This window comes from Aquarana catesbeiana, linkage group LG06, assembly GCF_042186555.1.
Source record: "Aquarana catesbeiana isolate 2022-GZ linkage group LG06, ASM4218655v1, whole genome shotgun sequence".
In the NCBI taxonomy this organism is placed as follows: Eukaryota; Metazoa; Chordata; class Amphibia; order Anura; family Ranidae; genus Aquarana; species Aquarana catesbeiana.
Genome location: NC_133329.1, coordinates 295,720,299 through 295,740,246, shown reverse-complemented (window position 1 = coordinate 295,740,246; position 19,948 = coordinate 295,720,299). Strand labels below are relative to the sequence as shown.

The following is a 19,948-nucleotide window of genomic DNA, read 5'->3' as shown; positions in this document are numbered from 1 at the left end:
TGACCCTAACAACCATACAGTCAGAGCTACAATGGAATGGTTTAGATCAAAGCATATTCATGTGTTAGAGTGGGCCAGTCAAAGCCCATACCTAAATCCAATTGAGAATCTGTGGCAAAACTTTAAAATTGCTGTTCACAGACGCTCTCCATCCAATCTGACAGAGCTTGAGCTATTTTGCAAAGAAGAATGGGCAAAAATGTAACTCTCTAGATGTGCAAAGCTGGTAGAGACATCCCCTAAAAGACTTGCAGCTGTTAATTGCAGCGAAAGGTGGTTCTACAAAGTATTGACTCAGAGGGACTGAATACAAATGCACGCCACACTTTTCAGATATTTATCTGTAAAAAATGTTGAAAAATATTTATTATCTTCCTTCCACTATTATGTGCCATTTTGTGTTGGTCTATCACATAAGACCCCAGTAAAATACATTTACGTTTTTGGTTGCAACATGACAAAATGAGGAAAATTTCAAGGGGTATGAATACTTTTTCAAGGCACTGTATCTCTGTACCTACACACCAGTTCTGCCTCAGGCAGTTCTCTAACACCTGTTTTCTTTTCAGTGTCAATGCATGTCAATCATTTGCATAATACATGTATTTATTTTTTTAGGAAATGTCTTTGCCCTTGATTTTTCTGTTGTTGCACTTCCAACTTATCCTTTCTGGTGTTGGTGAGTAAATATTGCTTTCTTTTTATTTATTTTGTGTGTCTTTCACATTTTATCAGCTGAACGTTACACTTTAGGGCCAGTTCACACCATGCCCACACATGAATCGCTCAGGAACGTGCTGTGCTTTCCTGTGTGACTCACACCGCATGCAAAACGCAACTCTCAATTTTGATCTGCAGTGGGTGTCAATACAAAGTAAATGACACCCCAAATGCAGGTCACAAATTATTTGGCTGCACTCCATTTTAAAAAATAGTGCATGCAGTGCGGTGAGATTTTAGCCCATTCAAAATGAATAGACTGAAATCGCACTGCACAGAACTGTATGTGAATTGCACAGGAATGTAAAGCATGTTCTTGTGTGATTCACGTGGGAGCATGGTGTGAACCAGCCCTAATAGAAGACCACTATATCTGCATGGTAACATTTTTGGGTGCACTCACACTGGGCATAGTTAAACAGAAATGTGCCCGAGTTTTATTGTCCCCCTTTCCCACCTCCGCTTTTCTGCACTCACTCTGGGCTATAAGCAAGTGTTCCCAAGCACACTTACTGTACATCATCACCTCTGCCAACTAGACCATGGCGATCCCTGCTTCTGTGCTTAGTGATTTATGGAGAGTTCTGTGCTCAGACACAGTCTGCACTCACACTGAAGAGAACAGTATTGGACCACAAGTGAACCTGGGCCAAGAACACCTCTTCAAAGTGGTTCTGGGCATGGTACATCTGAAGTGGCTGTAAAGTGAAGTGGCTGTGTTTGGCCTCAGGTGATACACAGAGATGAAACAGATCATTCTATAAAAGTTGTACCAGTTTATCTGCAACACTGTCTCCTCTACAGCCCTTAAAGTACAGAATTTACACAGTATTTCTTCGCTCCAGAAAGTAGGGGGTTTAGATCTATTTTCACGCATTAGACAGCATAGGGCAGGGAGCAGAGTATAATCTAAGACCTAAGTGGGGGGAATAGACACACTCCCTTCTACACAGTCTCATAGGGAAGCATGCATAGCTGAGGCTGTCAATAACCTGTTGTGTACTGGAGGAGGTGCAGGGACATCTCCTAAGATTTCCTGGTGTTGACATAGACTGTCAGAAGTGGCTTATGCAAACAGCAGAATGAGACAGCAGACTATACTAGGTTCTTTGGTTGAAGGCACGTACACACTTTGGAAGGATATGCTGTGTTCAGCTTTCATTCCAGAGGCTTACAACCACTTAATTTGTTCCCTTCAGTCTAATGAGAACATCCAGAGCCAGAGATAGCTGACATCCTTCTGTATGTAGTGGGTTATGAGGCTTAGTGGGTGCAAGGTGGAAGTTATTGGGCGCCAGACACTTCTTGAATGCAAAAGAGATGTTTATTCCTCTTACAAACTCTTATGGGGGAAAGAGGGTTAGGGCCAGAACACCCTTAAGTAGTTGCAAGTTTAATTAGCAGACTCCGAGACTTCAATAGGAGAACAGCCGTGCAGGGAAAGGCCTCCAGCAAGAAGCCACATCTTCACATGTAGGAATGCTGTCTCCTATGGTAACAGTCTTTAACAGTTCCTAACACAAAGCGTAACAAATCTTTCACCTTCACTACAACTTCTCCTTGTAGTTTTTCAGCCCACTGAGCTCTGGTCTCTCACTAGACCCACTGATTCACTGCCACTGAATCACTTGAGCTCCTCCAATCTTCACGGTGGTATCTTCCTCAAGTGTCACCCCCACCTCTTTCCTGGGTCCCTAGCTTGGACCTTCCGATACTGCTCAAGCTTCACCCCACTGGCCTGCTCGGTCCCTGGCTTGGCACACAAGGCTGCTCTGCAAGCGTCACCTCCACTGGCTGGGTCCCTGACTTGATCACCGCCTGAAGTTTCCCGATTCTCCACTGTGCCCGTACGGTGAGAATACTGCTCTTGTACTTGCTTCAGTTACTCACTGTTGTCCCTGGTAATAAAGTGGTTGGTCCCTTAGTGGCAACAGCTTCCCTTCTACCCTCGACCACTGACAGGTTCTCCGGCCGGCAGAAATGTCACTTTTGTTTGGACTGCGAGCCGCAATCCCAACCCTGCGCTGCTCTCTTGCTTCTGGATGGGCCCTCAGACAGCGTAGCAGCCAGATGTCCCCTGGGATAGACCCAATCTCCAGCTTAACAGCCCAGGGCAACAAGACACACGTCCACCCAGACAGCCGTCCAGGTGGCACAGAACCTAGATCACCTGACTCTACCAGAATATATAGGCTCTCCCAGCAGGCCAAGGGATTTAAGAAAACCCCTACCCATTGGCTGAGATAGACCACATACCCATAACCTGACCTTGAGTTGACCTTCTCATATCTAGTACCAAGTACCTGGCCACGTAGTGGTAGAAGAGACAAGTACAACAAGGCCAAACTTGGGGAGAAATCAACAGATCTTTAACAATCAACCAGGATAACTACTCCTGGCAAGTAAATTTGTGAGGAGCAACCCTGCCTAAACTCTTTGGGTGCTACATAATGTTAATTTAGACTGACAGGAAAAAATGTGGCTTAAAGAGGAGATCTTTAATAAACAGATATTCACCTGTCCCAGGATCCAGCAATGTGCTCACCCGAGCCGTCCCTTTTTTCCATCTTCCATCATCTCAACTGTGGGCACCCAGCTGCAACAGCTTGCAGCTTCACAGCCAGGTGCCCACTGTACAAGCAGTGCATTATTAATGGTCCTGCAGTCTTTTTGGACCTGTGATCCCAGATGACTGCGGGAAGGGAGAACTTTCGGAGTGCAAGTGGAAGCGAGTACCTGTCAAATCCAGATTCTTGCTCCCCCCCTCGCAAAAAAAAGCCATTTGGGGAAGAGGAGGGGGGAGGGGGGCTTAAAGCAAAACTTCCGCTTTTGGGTGGAGCTCCGATTTATTTGGTGCCTATTTATTTCGTTGTAAACCAAGACTTCGCTGTATTCATCATATAGCTGTTGAAGGCCTGTCCCTAGTTCACTGGGATAAGAGGAGCAACAGTAAAGCATAACTTACCTTTGTTTTACCTTGTTATTTCACTTGTGGATATTCAGTATATGATTGAAAAGAATCACGTGTAAAAGCTGTAGAGAATAGTCCAAACATTTCCTTTAGTTCAAGTAATATGCAGCCATGCTATCTTTCTATTGAAGATCTTCACTGGTAGATCATCAGTGGATGACTGCTCCCCTAAAGAATGGAGCATATAGTAGTACTTTCTATTAGTCTGGAGGATTGAGCATTTTAGTCTTGAAATAATCAAGGTTGGCTTTTGTGTGGGACTTGTTCATAGCAGTTACTATATATTATGTCACCTAGAAAGCTTGTGGCTTGAGATTTTTTTTCTGTAACTTTGAAGGACAGACCTGAAATATTTTTTTACATTACATTATATTAAAGATTGTGCTCTGTCTATGCATCATAGGCTTTCATTTTTAATTTCTAATAAGGAGTCCCCTCATGTACTAGAAAAAGCAGTGCATTATCATTCACTAGCAACAGGAGCAAACCCCGGTGCCACAGACTGGCTTCAAAATATATTCAGAAACTGCACAAAAATTCAAGTGCAAGTCAGTGATGTTATACTGCAATATACAGTAGTCCATTTTAAAATAGGGCACAAAAAGATTAATGTATCCTTTAAATCAGGAAAGGCATGTCTCTCTGTGCCATATGTGTCTTATATCAGATATATCCAGGACTGGCCCAAGACATTCTGCTGCCTGGGTCCAAAAATGAATTGCTGCCCCACCGCCCCTCAAAAAAAGAAAAAAAAAAAGCCACGCCCACCAAAAGGCCCCCACATCCATTTTTTAATATCATGACAATTAAAACTAAAATTAAATTTATCAGGAAGTCATATTTACATGCAAGAGTGGTGATGGTGGTGGGGAGGTTAAGTCCGAGGCGGTGGTGGGGGGGGCGGTCAGACAGAGGCGGCGGCTGTGGTGGTGGTGGGGGTTCAGTCAGAGGCAGTGGTGGTGGTGGGGGGCTTAGACAGAGGCGGCAGTGATGGGGGGGGCTCAGACAGAGGCGGCGGCGGTGGTGGTGGTGGGGTTCAGTCAGAGGCAGTGGTGGTGGGGGGGCTCAGACAGAGGCAGCAGGGTGTTCAAACAGAGACAGCAGTGGTGGGGGTTCAGACAGAGACAGCAGTGGTGGTGGGGGGTCAGACAGTGGCAGCGGTGGTGGGAGGGGCAGACAGAGGCAGCGGTGTTTGGGGGGGTCGTTGGACAGAGGCAGCGGTGGTGGGGGGCTCAGACAGAGGCAGCGGTGGTAGGGGGGCTCAGACAGAGGCAGCGGTGGCAGGGGAATTCAGACTGTGTCCACTGTGTGGGTATGGCAGCAAGGGCTCTGCCAACTTCTGTCATTCCCTCTAACATCAGTGGCACCGGGCCCCTCAGAGTGGGATAAGCGGCAGTCCCCCCACAGTAAAAAAAGCAGTGGAGCGAGCGGGTGTTCTGCCACTGTCTTGGACGTCAGTTTGCTGCCCCTCTGAAAATGTCGCCCGAGTCCAATCGACCCACTGGGACCCATGGTAGGGCCGGTGTTCTGCCAAAATCTCCAACCTATCAAAAAGCCAAACCGCATTATAGGTGGCTGTATTGCCCTTGCACGTGCACAAGAAGGGGTTTCTTCTGCACGTTAGATTGTCACGTAAAAGGCTTCAAATACACCAACTGCTCTCACCGCCACAGCACGCCTGTGTGGCCTTTGTATCGCAGACTAAAAGAATGCCATCAAATACTCCAACTGATATTGCAGCAGTGCGCCTAAAGCAATTAACATGATGAAGCAATTAACATGATGAAGAGGCAGCGGTGGCAGGGGAATTCAGACTGTGTCCACTGTGTGGGTATGGCAGTAAGGGCTCTGCCAACTTCTGTCATTCCCTCTAACAGCAGTGGCACCGGGCCCCTCAGAGTGGGATAAGCGGCAGTCCCCCCACAGTAAAAAAAGCAGTGGAGCGAGCGGGTGTTCTGCCACTGTCTTGAACGTCAGTTTGCTGCCCCTCTGAAAATGTCGCCGAGTCCAATCGACCCACTGGGACCCATGATAGGGCCGGTGTTCTGCCAAAATCTCCAACCTATCAAAAAGCCAAACCGCATTATAGGTGGCTGTATTGCCCATGCACAAGAAGGGGTTTCTTCTGCACGTTAGATTGTCACGTAAAAGGCTTCAAATACACCAACTGCTCTCACCGCCACAGCACGCCTGTGTGGCCTTTGTATCGCAGACTAAAAGAATGCCATCAAATACTCCAACTGATATTGCAGCAGTGCGCCTAAAGCAATTAACATGATGAAGTGGTAAGATAATGTACGGAATACTGTATTTGCAAAACTATGTTCACACTCACATACATATCCACACATTGTTCCATACATTATCTTGTCACTTCATCATGTTAATTGTTTTGCATCTTGTATAATAAAACCCCATATTTTTTCTTCACTCTCCATGTATCTCCTTCGTTTTATGTGTGAAAGAGGTGAACTGAAGATCTGACAGGTGATGTCAGTGTTCCCGCGCAGGCGCATTGCTATGATATCAGTTGGAGTATTTGATGGCATTCTTTTAGTCTGTGATACGAAATTGGTGTATTTGATGCCTTTTATGTGCCAATCTGATGTGCAGAAGAAAACCCTTCTTGTGCACACGCTCGTGCATGGCCAATACAGCCACCTATGACGCGGTTGGACATTTTGTCAGGACACCGGCCCTGGATATATCATCTTCTATCAGATGTGATTTTTTTGCATTTATTTTGGCCTTGCTCAGATATGCAAATTTTCTGTATAAGTGTGTTAAAGTGGTTGTTATACCACTCTAACCTGTATACACCATTAGCACTGCCTCCTATTGTAGTATCCCCCTCTGTGTGTGATTTATAAAAATAAATGCTGAAAATACCTAATTTCACTGCCGAAATTGCGATCACATGACTAGCCAGCTTTCTCCTATCCTCCTCTAAAAGATACAGCGGGCGGGGCTGAGATTCCTCTGCTGATGTCAGTTTGGAGGGGAGAAAAAAAGGAGGAGAGAGCTGGCTGGTCATGTGATCACAATCTTGGCTCTTAAAATAGGTATTTACAGCATTTATATTTATGAATCATTTACAGAGGGGGACACTGCAATAGGAGGCAGTACTGATGGTGTATACAGGTTAGTGGTATGAGAGCAGCAGGAGGGGGGAGGGGCGACTCACACAGACAGAGACGGGAGGGGGGAGGAGGACACAAAAACAGAGAGGAGAGCAGGCTGCTGATGACAGAGGCATGTAAACTGACCACGGTGTCTGGCAGCCATGATACACCATGGTCAATTTACAGAGGGGTGGGGAGAAACTGGCAGGATCAGCCAAGTTTTTTAGGTGTTACAGGAGGCCAAATGACACAGGACAAGCACTGTGTTATATAACATGCTTTAAAGGAACAGGATCCTTTTTTTGGGGGGGGGGTTAACAAACGCTTTTACTATGCTAATGTCACTGTTGTTCCTTACATAATTTAGCTTGCAATTTTACATACCCATGAAAGTTAATGTCCCTTCACTAATTTTTTTTTATACCATTAACTGTATTACCAGTGCAGCATCCTCCTAAGATGTACAGTAAAACTTTGGATTACGAGCATAATTTGTTCCAGAAACATGCTTGTAATCCAAAGCAGTTATATCAAAGAGAATTACCCCATAAGAAATAATGGAAACTCAGATGATTTGTTCCACAATAATTTATTCATAGATCTTTCAGTTTATAGTCCATATAAAAAGATCATAGCAATATAATCCACAAGGGGATTAGAAGCAAAATCCATCAGGAGCTAGAGTATAAAAGAGAAGAGAGGAGCCTCTAAGTGTAGCAATATGGTTACATTTAATGAAGGTATAACATTTAGCAAGTCACACGGTTGATGATTAAAACAGGCACATCTAAGTATGCAGGCATCCGGGGTAAAGGTAAAGACCATCCTCCACACTGCCGGCAGTCAGTCTGCAATCATGACCGGGAAGACTGCTTTGTAGTAGAGCGATCTGAAAGCGTGGCTTGAACCACTCGTGGAGCGCAGAGTGGAAGGGATGAGGTCAGTGGCAGTGAGGAGGATGGTCTATGTGGACAACTTTACCCCGTATGCCTGCATACTTAGATGTGCCTGTTTAAATCATCAACCATGTGAGTTGCTAAATGTTGTTGTACCTTCATTAAATGTAACCATATTGCCACACTTAGAGGCGCCTCTCTTCTCTTTTATACTCAGTTGTGACATGACGCTACTCTTATATCAATACATCGCTTGTATATCAAGTCAAAATTTATGAAAAAATTTTGCTTGTCTTGCAAAATTCTCTCAAACCAAGTTACTCTCAAACCAAGGTTTTACTGTATAACGTTAGCATAGTGTTCTCTCCTGCGTAACAGGAAACAAAGGTAAAATATAGTACTTTTCCTGCCTAACAGGGAGACTGAATTGGTTCATCCAGGGAGTCCTGTGTGTTTAACAAGTGTTACTGGATTTGCATTGACTCATCTGTATCAAGGCAGGTTTGGAAATTGCTGGGTGGACAGGAGAGACTCATACAGATCAGTGGCATGAATATGGGTGCCATCCCAGCCAATTGTAGGCATAGCGCCCTATGCATGTTGGGAAGGGGTATTTATATTTATTGAGGAGACAAAGGAAGTGGTATTTGCCTGGAGATGAGAGCCCATTGAGGCCTTGCCCTCCTCAGCACCTGCTGCCATGTGGCTGAAAGCTGAAGACCTGGAGGCTGGAGAGTTGACACAAGTGTTTCGAGGAGCTGACTGAAAGGAGCTATGCCTGAAAGGATCTGTTTGCGACTGCTGTGAGTACAGACCAAAGATCTAGGGGCCTGTTCTTTTGTGGGCCACCACTCTGTGCTAGGAAATTCAGCTACTGGGTACAGCAGAAAGGGGATACGGCTAGTGTCCTGAAGAGCAATAGTCTGCCTGTCTCATAGAGGAATAGCTCAAGAGCTCATGTTGCTGTAAATAGATTTCCACAGTCAAGTTGACAAAGCTGTCCTCCCTGTAATTAGTTGAATCTGTAATAGCCCACCACATTCCCTTCCCTATCCAAGTTCTCAAATAAAACATAAAACCCCCCCCTAGCCTGATTATTCAAGAAACGAGCTTAACAGATTCCGGCTACAGCAGAATGGCTCCCCTGGGCGAGCTGTCGTAGCTGTACGTTGGCCCTTTAAGACGCTGTAAGTGGAGCGCACCTGGAGCCGATGCAAGTGCCCGGCAGGCGCGATGACCGCCGGGCACCCGTGATCGCTCGTGACAGAGCGAGAACCGGGATCTGTGTGTGTAAACACACAAATCCCAGTTCTCTCAGGGGAGAGGAGACAGATCGTGTGTTCATATGAAGTACAAAAACCGTAGGGAACACAGTTAACCCCTTGATCGCCACCTAGTGTTAACCCCTTCCCCACCAGTGACATTTATATAGTAATCAGTGCATTTTTATCGCACTGATCGCTGTATAATTGTCAATGGTCCCAAACATGTGTCAAAAGTGTCCAATTTGTCCGCCGCAATATCGCAGTCCTGATAAAAACCGCAGATCACCGCCATTACTAGTGAAAAAAATAATGATAAAAATGCCATAAATCTATCACCTATTTTGTATACGCTATAACTTTTGTGCAAACCAATCAATATACGCTTATTGCTTATTATTTTTTCAAAATTGTCGCTCTTCTTTTGTTTATAGCGCAAAAAATAAAAACTGCAGAGGTGATCAAATACCACCAAAAGAAAGCTCTAATTGTGGGAAAAAAAGGACGTCAATTTTGTTTGGGTACAGTGTCGCACGACCACGCAATTGTCAGTTAAAGCGATGCAGTGCCGTATCGAAAAAAATCGCCTGGTCATTGAGCAGCCAAATCTTCCAGGGCTGAAGTGGTTAAAGTGGATGTAAACCCGATTCATGAAATTTGAGCTGGGCACATATATCTACAGTGTTTTGTTATCTCTCTTAAAAGCATATCCCATAGCTGTCTCCTGCTCTGTTCCTCTTGTTATCAGCCTGATAACTCCTGACAAGGTTTTCGTCACATGTGATAAAACCAGCTGGAGTTTTGTGTTGGGGAGGATGCTATAAATAGATTAGCAAACCCCTGAACGATTTAAAATACAGAGCTGAAAGTTTCTACCTATGAGGAGAGGGGGGGGGTGCCTTTCCTCCAATCAGCTGTCTTGGCTGTATGCCCAGGCTTCACTGCAGTGCTAACCAGGAAGAGAAAATCTCCTAACACGATGTGCACTTTCTAAACAGTATATAAAGATGAAGACAACTGTGGCGTAAAACCAAATGCCTGCAAGACTTCACCCTATATAAATCTGCCTTTCTAAAATACAATTCATGCCTCCATGCTGCCAAACAAGCCTACTTTGTCTCTCTTATTAATTCCTTGCATCCAGTCCCCGTAGGCTCTTCTCAACCTTTAACTCTCTGCTTCGTCCACCACCCCCTCTACCCACTAACTCACTCACTGCCCAAGAGATTGCCAATCACTTCAAAGACAAGATCGATGCAATTCGTGAGGACATCTCCACTGTGCGTACGTCATTCAACATACCTTGCCTAGCAGCGCATTCAACACTCTCCTCTTTTGAATTGGCTACTACGGAAGAGGTTACAAAAATTTTCTCGGATGCCCACTTAACCAATTGTCCCTTGGATCCTGTTCCCTCACAACTACTACAGTCACCCTCTTCTTCTATCCTATGCTCCCTCACCCACATCTTCAATCTCTCCCTCTCTAGTGGCATCTTCCTCTCCCCTCTAAAACATGCGCAGATCACTCCCATTCTTAAAAAGCCCTCACTGGACCCTACCGACCTGAACAACTTAAAATCCATCTCATTGCTCCCATTCACCTCTAAACTTCTAGAACACTTAGTCTACAACCGTCTTAGCTCCTACCTCAATGAAAATAACCTTCTTGACCCCTTACAGTCTGGCTTTCGCTCGCAGCACTCCACAGAAACTGCCTTACTAAAACTCACTAATGATTTACTAACTGCTAAAACCAACAGCCAGTACTCCATACTCCTACTACTTGACCTCTCTGCGGCCTTTGATACCCTTGACCACCCGCTCCTTCTCAATAAACTACATTCCCTTGGCCTCCGAGATTCTGCTCTATCCTGGTTCTCTGCCTATTTATCACAGCGCTCCTTCAGTGTCACCTACAACTCTGTCTCCTCCTCTCCATTGCCCCTTTCTGTGGGGGTCCCCCAAGGCTCGGTTCTTGGACCCCTTCTCTTCTCTATCTACACCTCCTCCCTTGGTCACTTAATAACTGCCCACGGCTTCTAATACCACTTATACGCTGATGACACCCAAATCTATCTGTCTACTCCTCACCTCACTCCTTCAGTCTCCTCTCGCATTACTAACTTACTAACTGACATATCAGCATGGATGTCGCACCACTTCCTTAAACTAAATCTCTCTAAAACTGAGCTATTAGATTCCCCCCCGCCCGTGCCCCCCTCCATGACTTTTCCATCAAAATCAACAATGCAACCATCAGTCCCTCCCCTCACGCCAGGGTACTAGGTGTAATCCTAGACTCTGACTTGTCATTTCAGCCTCAAATCCAATCGTCAAAAGTTTGTAGAATTCACCTCCGTAACATCTCTAAAATTCGCCCCTTTTTAACAAATGAAACCACCAAGCTCCTCATTCACTCCCTTGTTATCTCTCACCTTGACTATTGCAACTCCCTTCCCATTGGCTTACCTCTCCATAGGCTATCCCCTCTTCAGTCTATCATGAATGCTGCTGCCAGACTTATCCACCTTACCAACCGCTCAGTGTCTGCCAACCCTCTCCTCCAATCACTACACTGGCTCCCAATCACCCAGCGAATTAAATTTAAAATACTAACCACAACATATAAAGCCATTCACAACTCTGCCCCGAGCTACATCACTAATCTTGTCTCCAAATATCACCCAAATCGACCTCTCCCCTCTTCTCAAGACCTCCTGCTTTCAAGCTCTCTCATCTCCTCCTCCCATGCTCGTCTCCAGGATTTCTCCAGAGCCTCTCCCATCCTCTGGAACTCGCTACCTCCATATATCCGGCTATCCCCTACTCTTGCTACCTTCAGGCGATTCCTGAAAACTCATCTCTACAGGAAAGCCTATCATGTCTCCAACTAATCTCCTACCACTTCCATCAGCACATTCCCCACAGTTACAACCTTTTGTACCACCTGCCCCACCCTATTAGATTGTAAGCTCTTCTGAGCAGGGCCCTCTTAATCCTCTTGTATTTTATTGTATTATAACTGTATTGTCTCCCTTTTATATCGTAAAGCGCTGCGTAAACTGTTGGAGCTATATAAATCCTGAATAATAATAATAAAGACAGCAGATATACATGTAAAACTTATGTAGAGAGATTTATTTAATCCCTGTGTATCACCTGAGATTGTTCACTTCACTGGGTATATGTGAGGAGTTACATCCACTTTAAGTGTGTGCCTGGCTGTGGAAAATACTGTGTGCCTGACTGAAGAGTTAAAGCAAGAAAGAGTATTCAAGTGGCTGCTACGAGGGAAGCACTACACTATTAACTTATAACTGTATGCCTTTGGAAATTTGATCTATTCTCACGCAAATTTTGCCATTTCAGACCATTAATATTGTGGTTTCCACAGTACTGTTCTCAACAGTATATTAACCCCTTCAATAAACCAATTACATGGCTTTATCAGGGAACATTGTGCTAAATTAGTGGGGATATACATTATCCTGTGCTCAGTGATATAATCAAAGTGGAGTGTAAGGTGAAAATGCTCAACCTCAGCAATCTGAAGTTCCCTAAAGCAGGGGCATGGGGGTGAATGTAATGCATATTGTTACACCCACTGTGCCCCAATCCATTTATGTAGGCCGCTTGTCCCTCTCCTTGATTTCTAGCACTAGTTGGGTTACTATACACACAGTACACATTTATGGCCAGGTAGCCCATTCACTCTTATAGAACCAAAATATAAGTCACTGTTACTTCACAACCTTACAAATTACTCCAAATGTCTTCCATGATACAGAGTCACCTTGAGAATTATACTCGAAGTCTAAGTTTCTGTTTATCAGAATTATTACTTAATTTGAAAACTAGGAGTATTCAGTCAGAGCAAACTTACAAATCAATATCAGACAGTGCACAGATTCTACTTTTATAGACACTATAAGGCAAAATAGTTTTTTTTGTACTCACCTTAAAATCCCTTTTTTTGAGTCCATTGAAAGACATAGGAAGTCTTATACTTTCAGGTTATATCACTTCCAGGAGAATTGACAAACAAAAAATCTGTATGCTAGCACAGGTTAACCCATCCTACTACCAACATATCTCAATGAAACAAACAAAGCTGCTCCAGGTGAGTGAGTCTCTGGTTAATCCCCAGGGAAAAGCACAGCAGCACTTACAGCCTCTGAGATCAGCACCACTGAGAAACTGGGTGTATCTGGCCACAAAGTAGTAGTAGAGACCCCGGTTGATAAGGCAGGGGAGTTGGCCTCAAATAGTAGTGCGAGGGGGGACTCCAATAACGGGGTGAACCCTATATCAGGATTACAAATTACAAATATCAGTACCTTCATAAGGCACAGGTCACCCCTTGCAGCAGGACTGTCTACTCTTTGTCTAGATACAGACATGTTGTGACTATGTGGCAGTAGTGCAGCTAAGCTCAGAGTATGAGGCAAGGCTTCAGGTACTCACAAAAACCCAGACAACTGGTAGCCAGCGAGGGTAAGATGGCTGGAGGTGAGCGCAGTCATTGTAGATGGGCAGTAGTAACAGACTGGAGATCAGAGTTCCATATGCCACTTTGCAGTGCAGGAACAGAAAGAAGGAGATGCTTCCTGAATGCTGAATGTCAGGAAAGAAAGCGCAGGGTGTCCATGTGCAAAGGACATCAGCACTTAGAAAAAGAAATGTAGCAGCGCTAAGGATGGAAATAGGTGATAAGTGAATATCACTAAGACCCCTTTCACACTGGGGCAGTTCGCCAGCGCTATTGTGCTAAAAATAGTGTCTGCAAACCGACCCGAAACAGCTGCTGCTGTGTCTCCAGTGTGAAAGCCCGGGGGCTTTCACACTGGAGCGTAGGGCTAGCAGGATGGGAAAAAAAGTCCTGCTAGCAGCATCTTCTGAGCGGTAAAGGAGCGGTGTATACACCGCTCCTTCACCACTCCTGCCCATTGAAATCAATGGGGCAGCGTGGCTATACCGCCGGCAAAGCGCCTCTACAGAGGAGATTTGCGGTGGGTTTTAACCCTTTCTCGGCCGCTAGCGGGGGGTAAAAACTGCCCCGCTAACAGCCAAATACCGCCGCTAAAACGACGGTAAAGCGCCGCTAATAATAGCAGGGCTTTACTGCCGACGCTCCTCCCGCCCCAGTGTGAAAGGGGCCTAAAGCTAATACTGAAAAAAAAACTTTTTAAATAGTGTGCTGACACAAAAAAATTGTACCAATACCAAACACTGGTAATATATCAAAACAAGTACTAAAAAACATGACAAATTATTTACATGCTGGTAGTAAATGCATACATAAGAATTAATAAACAATCAAAAAAATATGTTAAATTATAAAGTGAATCATCATAAACGTGAGTCATAAAGGCAAAAAGTCCCTAAATGGGAGGATATAAATTAATATCAACTGATTCCCCCTTCGTGATAACGACTTGAATGGAGTGTTCAGAAAAGAATAAAAAGTTCACAAAAATGAATAAAATGATAATTTCATGACAAATCCACCACCGTATCAAAAAGGTGACCACCATAAGAAATGCAAGCTTACCAAATAGCAAGCAAAGAAAGCTTGTGACCTCAAACCCAGTCAGGGCCTCTATCCCAAGGTGAACAGGTAACTCTAATCCCGGGCTGGTGTCCTAGAGACAGGGCAAGTGTCTCAAGGGGATCAACGTTCCACTGGATATTGTGGGTAATCAGCAGGCTCTCTTAAGCCAAGGATCTCCAACAAGCAGTCATATAAGACCCAAAAAAGAAAGGCTCAGAATAGCATCATACCGTTATAAAAGGTTTAATGGAGAATTAAAAAATTGCACTTACAATAAGTTTAAAACAAAACTGCAGTAAAGGCCGACCGGCAGTGCATGGATGCCTGTCCACTAGAAATACTGGTACGCGGTGACGTCAGCACATCAACTCCTCCCAACGCCTGTTTCGTCAACACAATGACATCGTCTGGGGAACCAGCACATCAGCACTTAGTCTCTCAGTGTTAACACCTTTTATGGTAAAAGTGGGAATTTTGTTTTGTTGTGGGAAAAATGTATTCTCACATGCAGTGGGGCTATGCTGTTCAGAGATAGGGCGCAAGCGCTGAGGCTTCGTGGTTAACTTGTTACCAGAATGGGGTCTGAAAAGCACCTAATATGGAACCCAGTACCAGAAAGTCACTTCCAGATTAGCCCTGCAGGGTCTGGTCATTCCAAACCTAGGCTGAGGAAAGGCAACATTGGATATTTGCAATTGTAGAGACCAGTTGGGAGAGGAGAGAAGTCGGCAGCACTTCAGGGGTCACGGGGGGCCCGGGCATCAGGAGGAATCTGCACCGCATGGGGTGATTAGAGTGTTCCCAGGCACACCCCCTGCGTTTGCCTATGCCTGAAATTATATGACTGAATCAATGACAAAGAACATGCTTTTATGACTAAAGGGTATTTTTAAAAGAAGAAGGCAAACCTAGTTACACATGCTTACGTAGATTCACTTACATGTACCAGGAATTCAACAGCATTCACTAACACAATTTCCTGGTGGCAGTGCAAAGGGTCAATTCCAATAAGGATTTAAAGGCTTAGATCCTGATTTGCAGGGTCTCTGATACATGCAAATAGGTGTTGGAGAAAGCATGGCATATCCTCAACAGGAATCAATGGCGCCATTTCAAATTGTCAAAAGACAGACTGAAGACAGCTGCTCTATTATAAATACAGTGGGGCAAAAAAGTATTTAGTCAGCCACCAATTGTGCAAGTTCTCCCACTTAAAAAGATGAGAGAGGCCTGTAATTGTCATCATAGGTATACCTCAACTATGAGAGACAAAATGTGGAAACACATCCAGACAATCACATTGTCTGATTTTTGAAAGAATTTATTTGCAAATTATGGTGGAAAATAAGTATTTGGTCAATATCAAAAGTTCATCTCAATACTTTGTTAGATATCCTTTGTTGGCAATGACAGAGGTCAAACGTTTTCTGTAAGTCTTCACAAGGTTGTCACACACTGTTGCTGGTATGTTGGCCCATTCCTCCATGCAGATCTCCTCTAGAGCAGTGATGTTTTGGGGCTGTCGCTGGGCAACACGGACTTTCAACTCCCTCCAAAGGTTTTCTATGGGGTTGAGAACTGGAGACTGGCTAGGCCACTCCAGGACCTTGAAATGCTTCTTACGAAGCCACTCCTTCATTGCCCGGGCGGTGTGTTTGGGATCATTGTCATGCTGAAAGACCCAGCCACGTTTCATCTTCAATGCCCTTGCTGATGGGAGGAGGTTTGCACTCAAAATCTCACGATACATGGCCCCATTCATTCTTTCATGTACACGGATCAGTTGTTCTGTTCCCTTTGCAGAGAAACAGCCCCAAAGCATGATGTTGCCACCCCCATGCTTCACAGTAGGTATGGTGTTCTTTGGTTGCAACTCCGCATTCTCTCTCCTCCAAACACGACGAGTTGTGTTTCTACCAAACAGTTCTACTTTGGTTTCATCTGACCATATGACATTCTCCCAATCTGGATCATCCAAATGCTCTCTAGCAAACCTCAGACGGGCCCGGACATGTACTGGCTTAAGCAGGGGGACACGTCTGGCACTGCAGGATCTGAGTCCCTGGTGGCGTAGTGTGTTACTGATGGCAGCCTTTGTTACATTGGTCCCAGCTCTCTGCAGGTCATTCACTAGGTCCCCCCGTGTGATTCTGGGATTTTTGCTCACCGTCCTTGTGATCATTTTGACCCCACAGGGTGAGATCTTGCGTGGAGCCCCAGATCAAGGGAGATTATCAGTGGTCTTGTATGTCTTCCATTTTCTAATTATTGCTCCCACAGTTGATTTCTTCACACCAAGCTGCTTGCCTATAGCAGATTCAGTCTTCCCAGCCTGGTGCAGGTCTACAATTTTGTTTCTGGTGTCCTTCGAAAGCTCTTTGGTCTTCACCATAGTGGAGTTTGGAATGTGACTGTTTGAGGTTGTGGACAGGTGTCTTTTATACTGATAACAAGTTCAAACAGGTGCTATTAATACAGGTAATGAGTGGAGGACAGAGGAGCCTCTTAAAGAAGAAGATACAGGTCTGTGAGAGCCAGAAATCTTGCTTGTTTGTAGGTGATCAAATACTTATTTTCCACCATAACTTGCAAATAAATTCTTTCAAAAATCAGGCAATGTGATTGTCTGGATTTGTTTTCACATTTTGTCTCTCATAGTTGAGGTATACCTATGATGACAATTACAGGCCTCTCTCATCTTTTTAAGAGGGAGAACTTGCACAATTGGTGGCTGACTAAAGACTTTTTTGCCCCACTGTACATCGAATGTTACAAAACCTAGATTTCATATCAAGAGCGACTCAATATAACTTTTGGGATGAATCCTCCTGAGACAAGAGAAAATGCTTACGGTTTATAAGGAAACAATGAAACAAGAATGAAACAAGAAGTGCTGCACTCCTGTAATTCCATTCACTATTGGCACCAGCAGTAGTGGATCTGAAGGACGGATGTTCCATGCACATGCATAGACTTCCCATTTACCAAACAGTACGCATTCGGGGGCAAGGAGGCAGGCCAGTTGCCACGTAGATGGGGGGATGATGTAATAGAGTAAACAGAGAAGGGTGAGAATACCTGCTTGTTCACAGTTTTAGGTTGTTGGTCATTTAAAGTGTATCTAATGCTGTTCACAGCTATTTATTATTTTATGTGGTAATGATTATATACAGTATATGTCTGCATTTAAAAAAAAAATGTTAATACATTTTATAAGGTACAGTAACTTACACACAGAGCACAGTGTTACTATACATGTTTGGCAGTGATCAAAAGGGATAGTATAAAGATGTATGGTACCCAGTAATACAAATGACAAGCACAAACTAGAACCATTATAGATAGTACACAGAATAGTAGATGGGTCCATAGCAGGCATTCTAAACAAATTTTTCTATAAACACTAGTCACTGGTTAGAGACATAGATGTTCAATTCATGTATTATTTCATATAGTATAGGAAAGTATGGAGCATGGTAGCCGGGGAGGTAGGGATATACAGTATGCGATAACAGACTCTCTATTAAAAAAAAAGATGTTGAGAGAAAAGGGGAAAGAAAAAACAGGTAGGGGTGGAAGGGAAGGGTGGGCTAAGATTGCTCGAAAGAATGAGCCAAACATGTCAACTTAGCACAAATGGTCCTGGGAGGGTCAACAATGAAAGCTTAGAAAACCAACATAACTGGGACTACATTCCAGCAATTAATCAAAATAAAAACATCCAGAGGATCCCACCATCCAAGGCCTGTCAGAGAAGGAGGTTAAGGGATGAGTCTTCCCAAAGTATTTACAGGAGTGACTTTAGTGTACCATTCAGTGAATAGGAAAGAGGTCATTAAAGTATATGTAACCCCTCACCTGGTAAAACAACCCCATGTTTTAAATAGAAATTAAAGGTAAAACATCTATGTATGTATATATATAATACATATATATATATATATATATATATATATATATATATATATATATATATATATATATATATATATATATATAAAAACTATAAATACCTTTTTTCCCTTTTTATAAGTGGTCACATATGTTCTCAGCTGCATAAGGAGCTCAGGGTGGAGAAACAGCAGCACTCTGACCTTCCCAGTGAATGGCTGTGCAGAGGGGGCGTGTGAGCAGAAGTCTCACCATTGGAGGTGAGCAGGCAGAGATCCAGCACAGCCAGAAAACTGACCTAGCTGTGTTCTCCTGCTTAGTGTAATGCGTTTTTGATAGGAAAGCAGAGGGGCTGGGAAGAACACCAGGGATTTCACACAAAGGAAGCGATACAAACAGAATAGGATCATTTTTAATGCAAGTATGTGGTACAGCAGACGCATATCAGGGATACGAAATGTTGGGTTTACATATACTTTGATGCACTTATTATGGAGTAAGAGTTTTTTTCCATTAAGGCTTGCCACCTAACAGGGAAATGCTTAGTTGGAGCAAAGAATTGTGACCCTGTGTCCAGCCTTTATACATTAGAATTTTGAGAATTTTGGTTGCTGGGGATGTTCACTCTTTTAGGATAAGCTTTCAAGCTGTCATCAGGCAGAGATGGCACCACTGAGAGTAATGGAAAATGTCTGCATTTTAAATTATAATTTTTTGCTGCTGTTAGGAGAAGGAATATGGTGGTTGTTCTAAAATGTGAAGTTTTGCTGTGTTCAATAGCACTTAAATTAAAAGGAGTCACACTTTGAAGTGCCGTTGGAACTCAGTTGTTTTGTATTAGAATAAAGTATTTAGCCATTGGCAGATCTGGCTTTCAGCCCACTATTGTGTCTCCCTCTTGTCTTTCTCTGCCAATACCTGCTTTCTGTTTGAAAAATGGGATATCTACATTTGTTGCAAATTAGACTCAAACTGCCAAACACTTAATAAATGTCAACAAATGATTCACAGCATAAAATAAGCTCCTGAGTTTTATGCTGGTTAATATAAGTAAGGCAGTATAAGTTTATGACAAAAGCAGGCGTGCCTTGCCAAGCCAGTACAAGCTTAGATGTAAATTTTGTCTAGAGCTGGTTACGTAATGTATATGTAATAATTGCATATTGCTACACCTCCAGCATTTAGACTCCAGTGTTTTCTGAGATACATTCTTTATGACAGATTTTGCTGTAGGTTTTGCTTAAATTTAATTCCCTAGCTATGCAATCAAGTTTGGATAACTTGAAACTATACACTGTGATTCATTTAGTTATATTTATATTTATAATATAGCTGCTGCTATTTCACGGCACCCTATTTCACAACAGCTGCAGAACTACCTACTATACCTGAAATACAGTATTTTAAATATTTAATCATGGATTTATTTAGCAGTAACAATAAACAATATAATAATAATAATAATAATAATAATCGGAATAATAGGTAGTTATGTGTTAACATCAATATGTTTTATCATAACCATATTCATGC

The 19,948-nt window shown here is 43.6% G+C and overlaps 1 protein-coding gene across 4 annotated transcripts in view; it reads left to right on the top strand.

Moving 5' to 3' along the window:
- Positions 1–19,948, top strand: part of ITGB2 (integrin subunit beta 2) — a 205,851-nt gene that overhangs the window by 51,759 nt on the left and 134,144 nt on the right. For all 4 annotated transcript variants that reach the window (XM_073633476.1, XM_073633477.1, XM_073633474.1 and 1 more), the window contains one exon: positions 619–679. In XM_073633476.1, coding sequence (XP_073489577.1) covers positions 622–679 — 58 coding nt within the window. In that variant the 5' untranslated portion in view covers positions 619–621. The remainder of the gene's footprint in view (positions 1–618; positions 680–19,948) is intronic.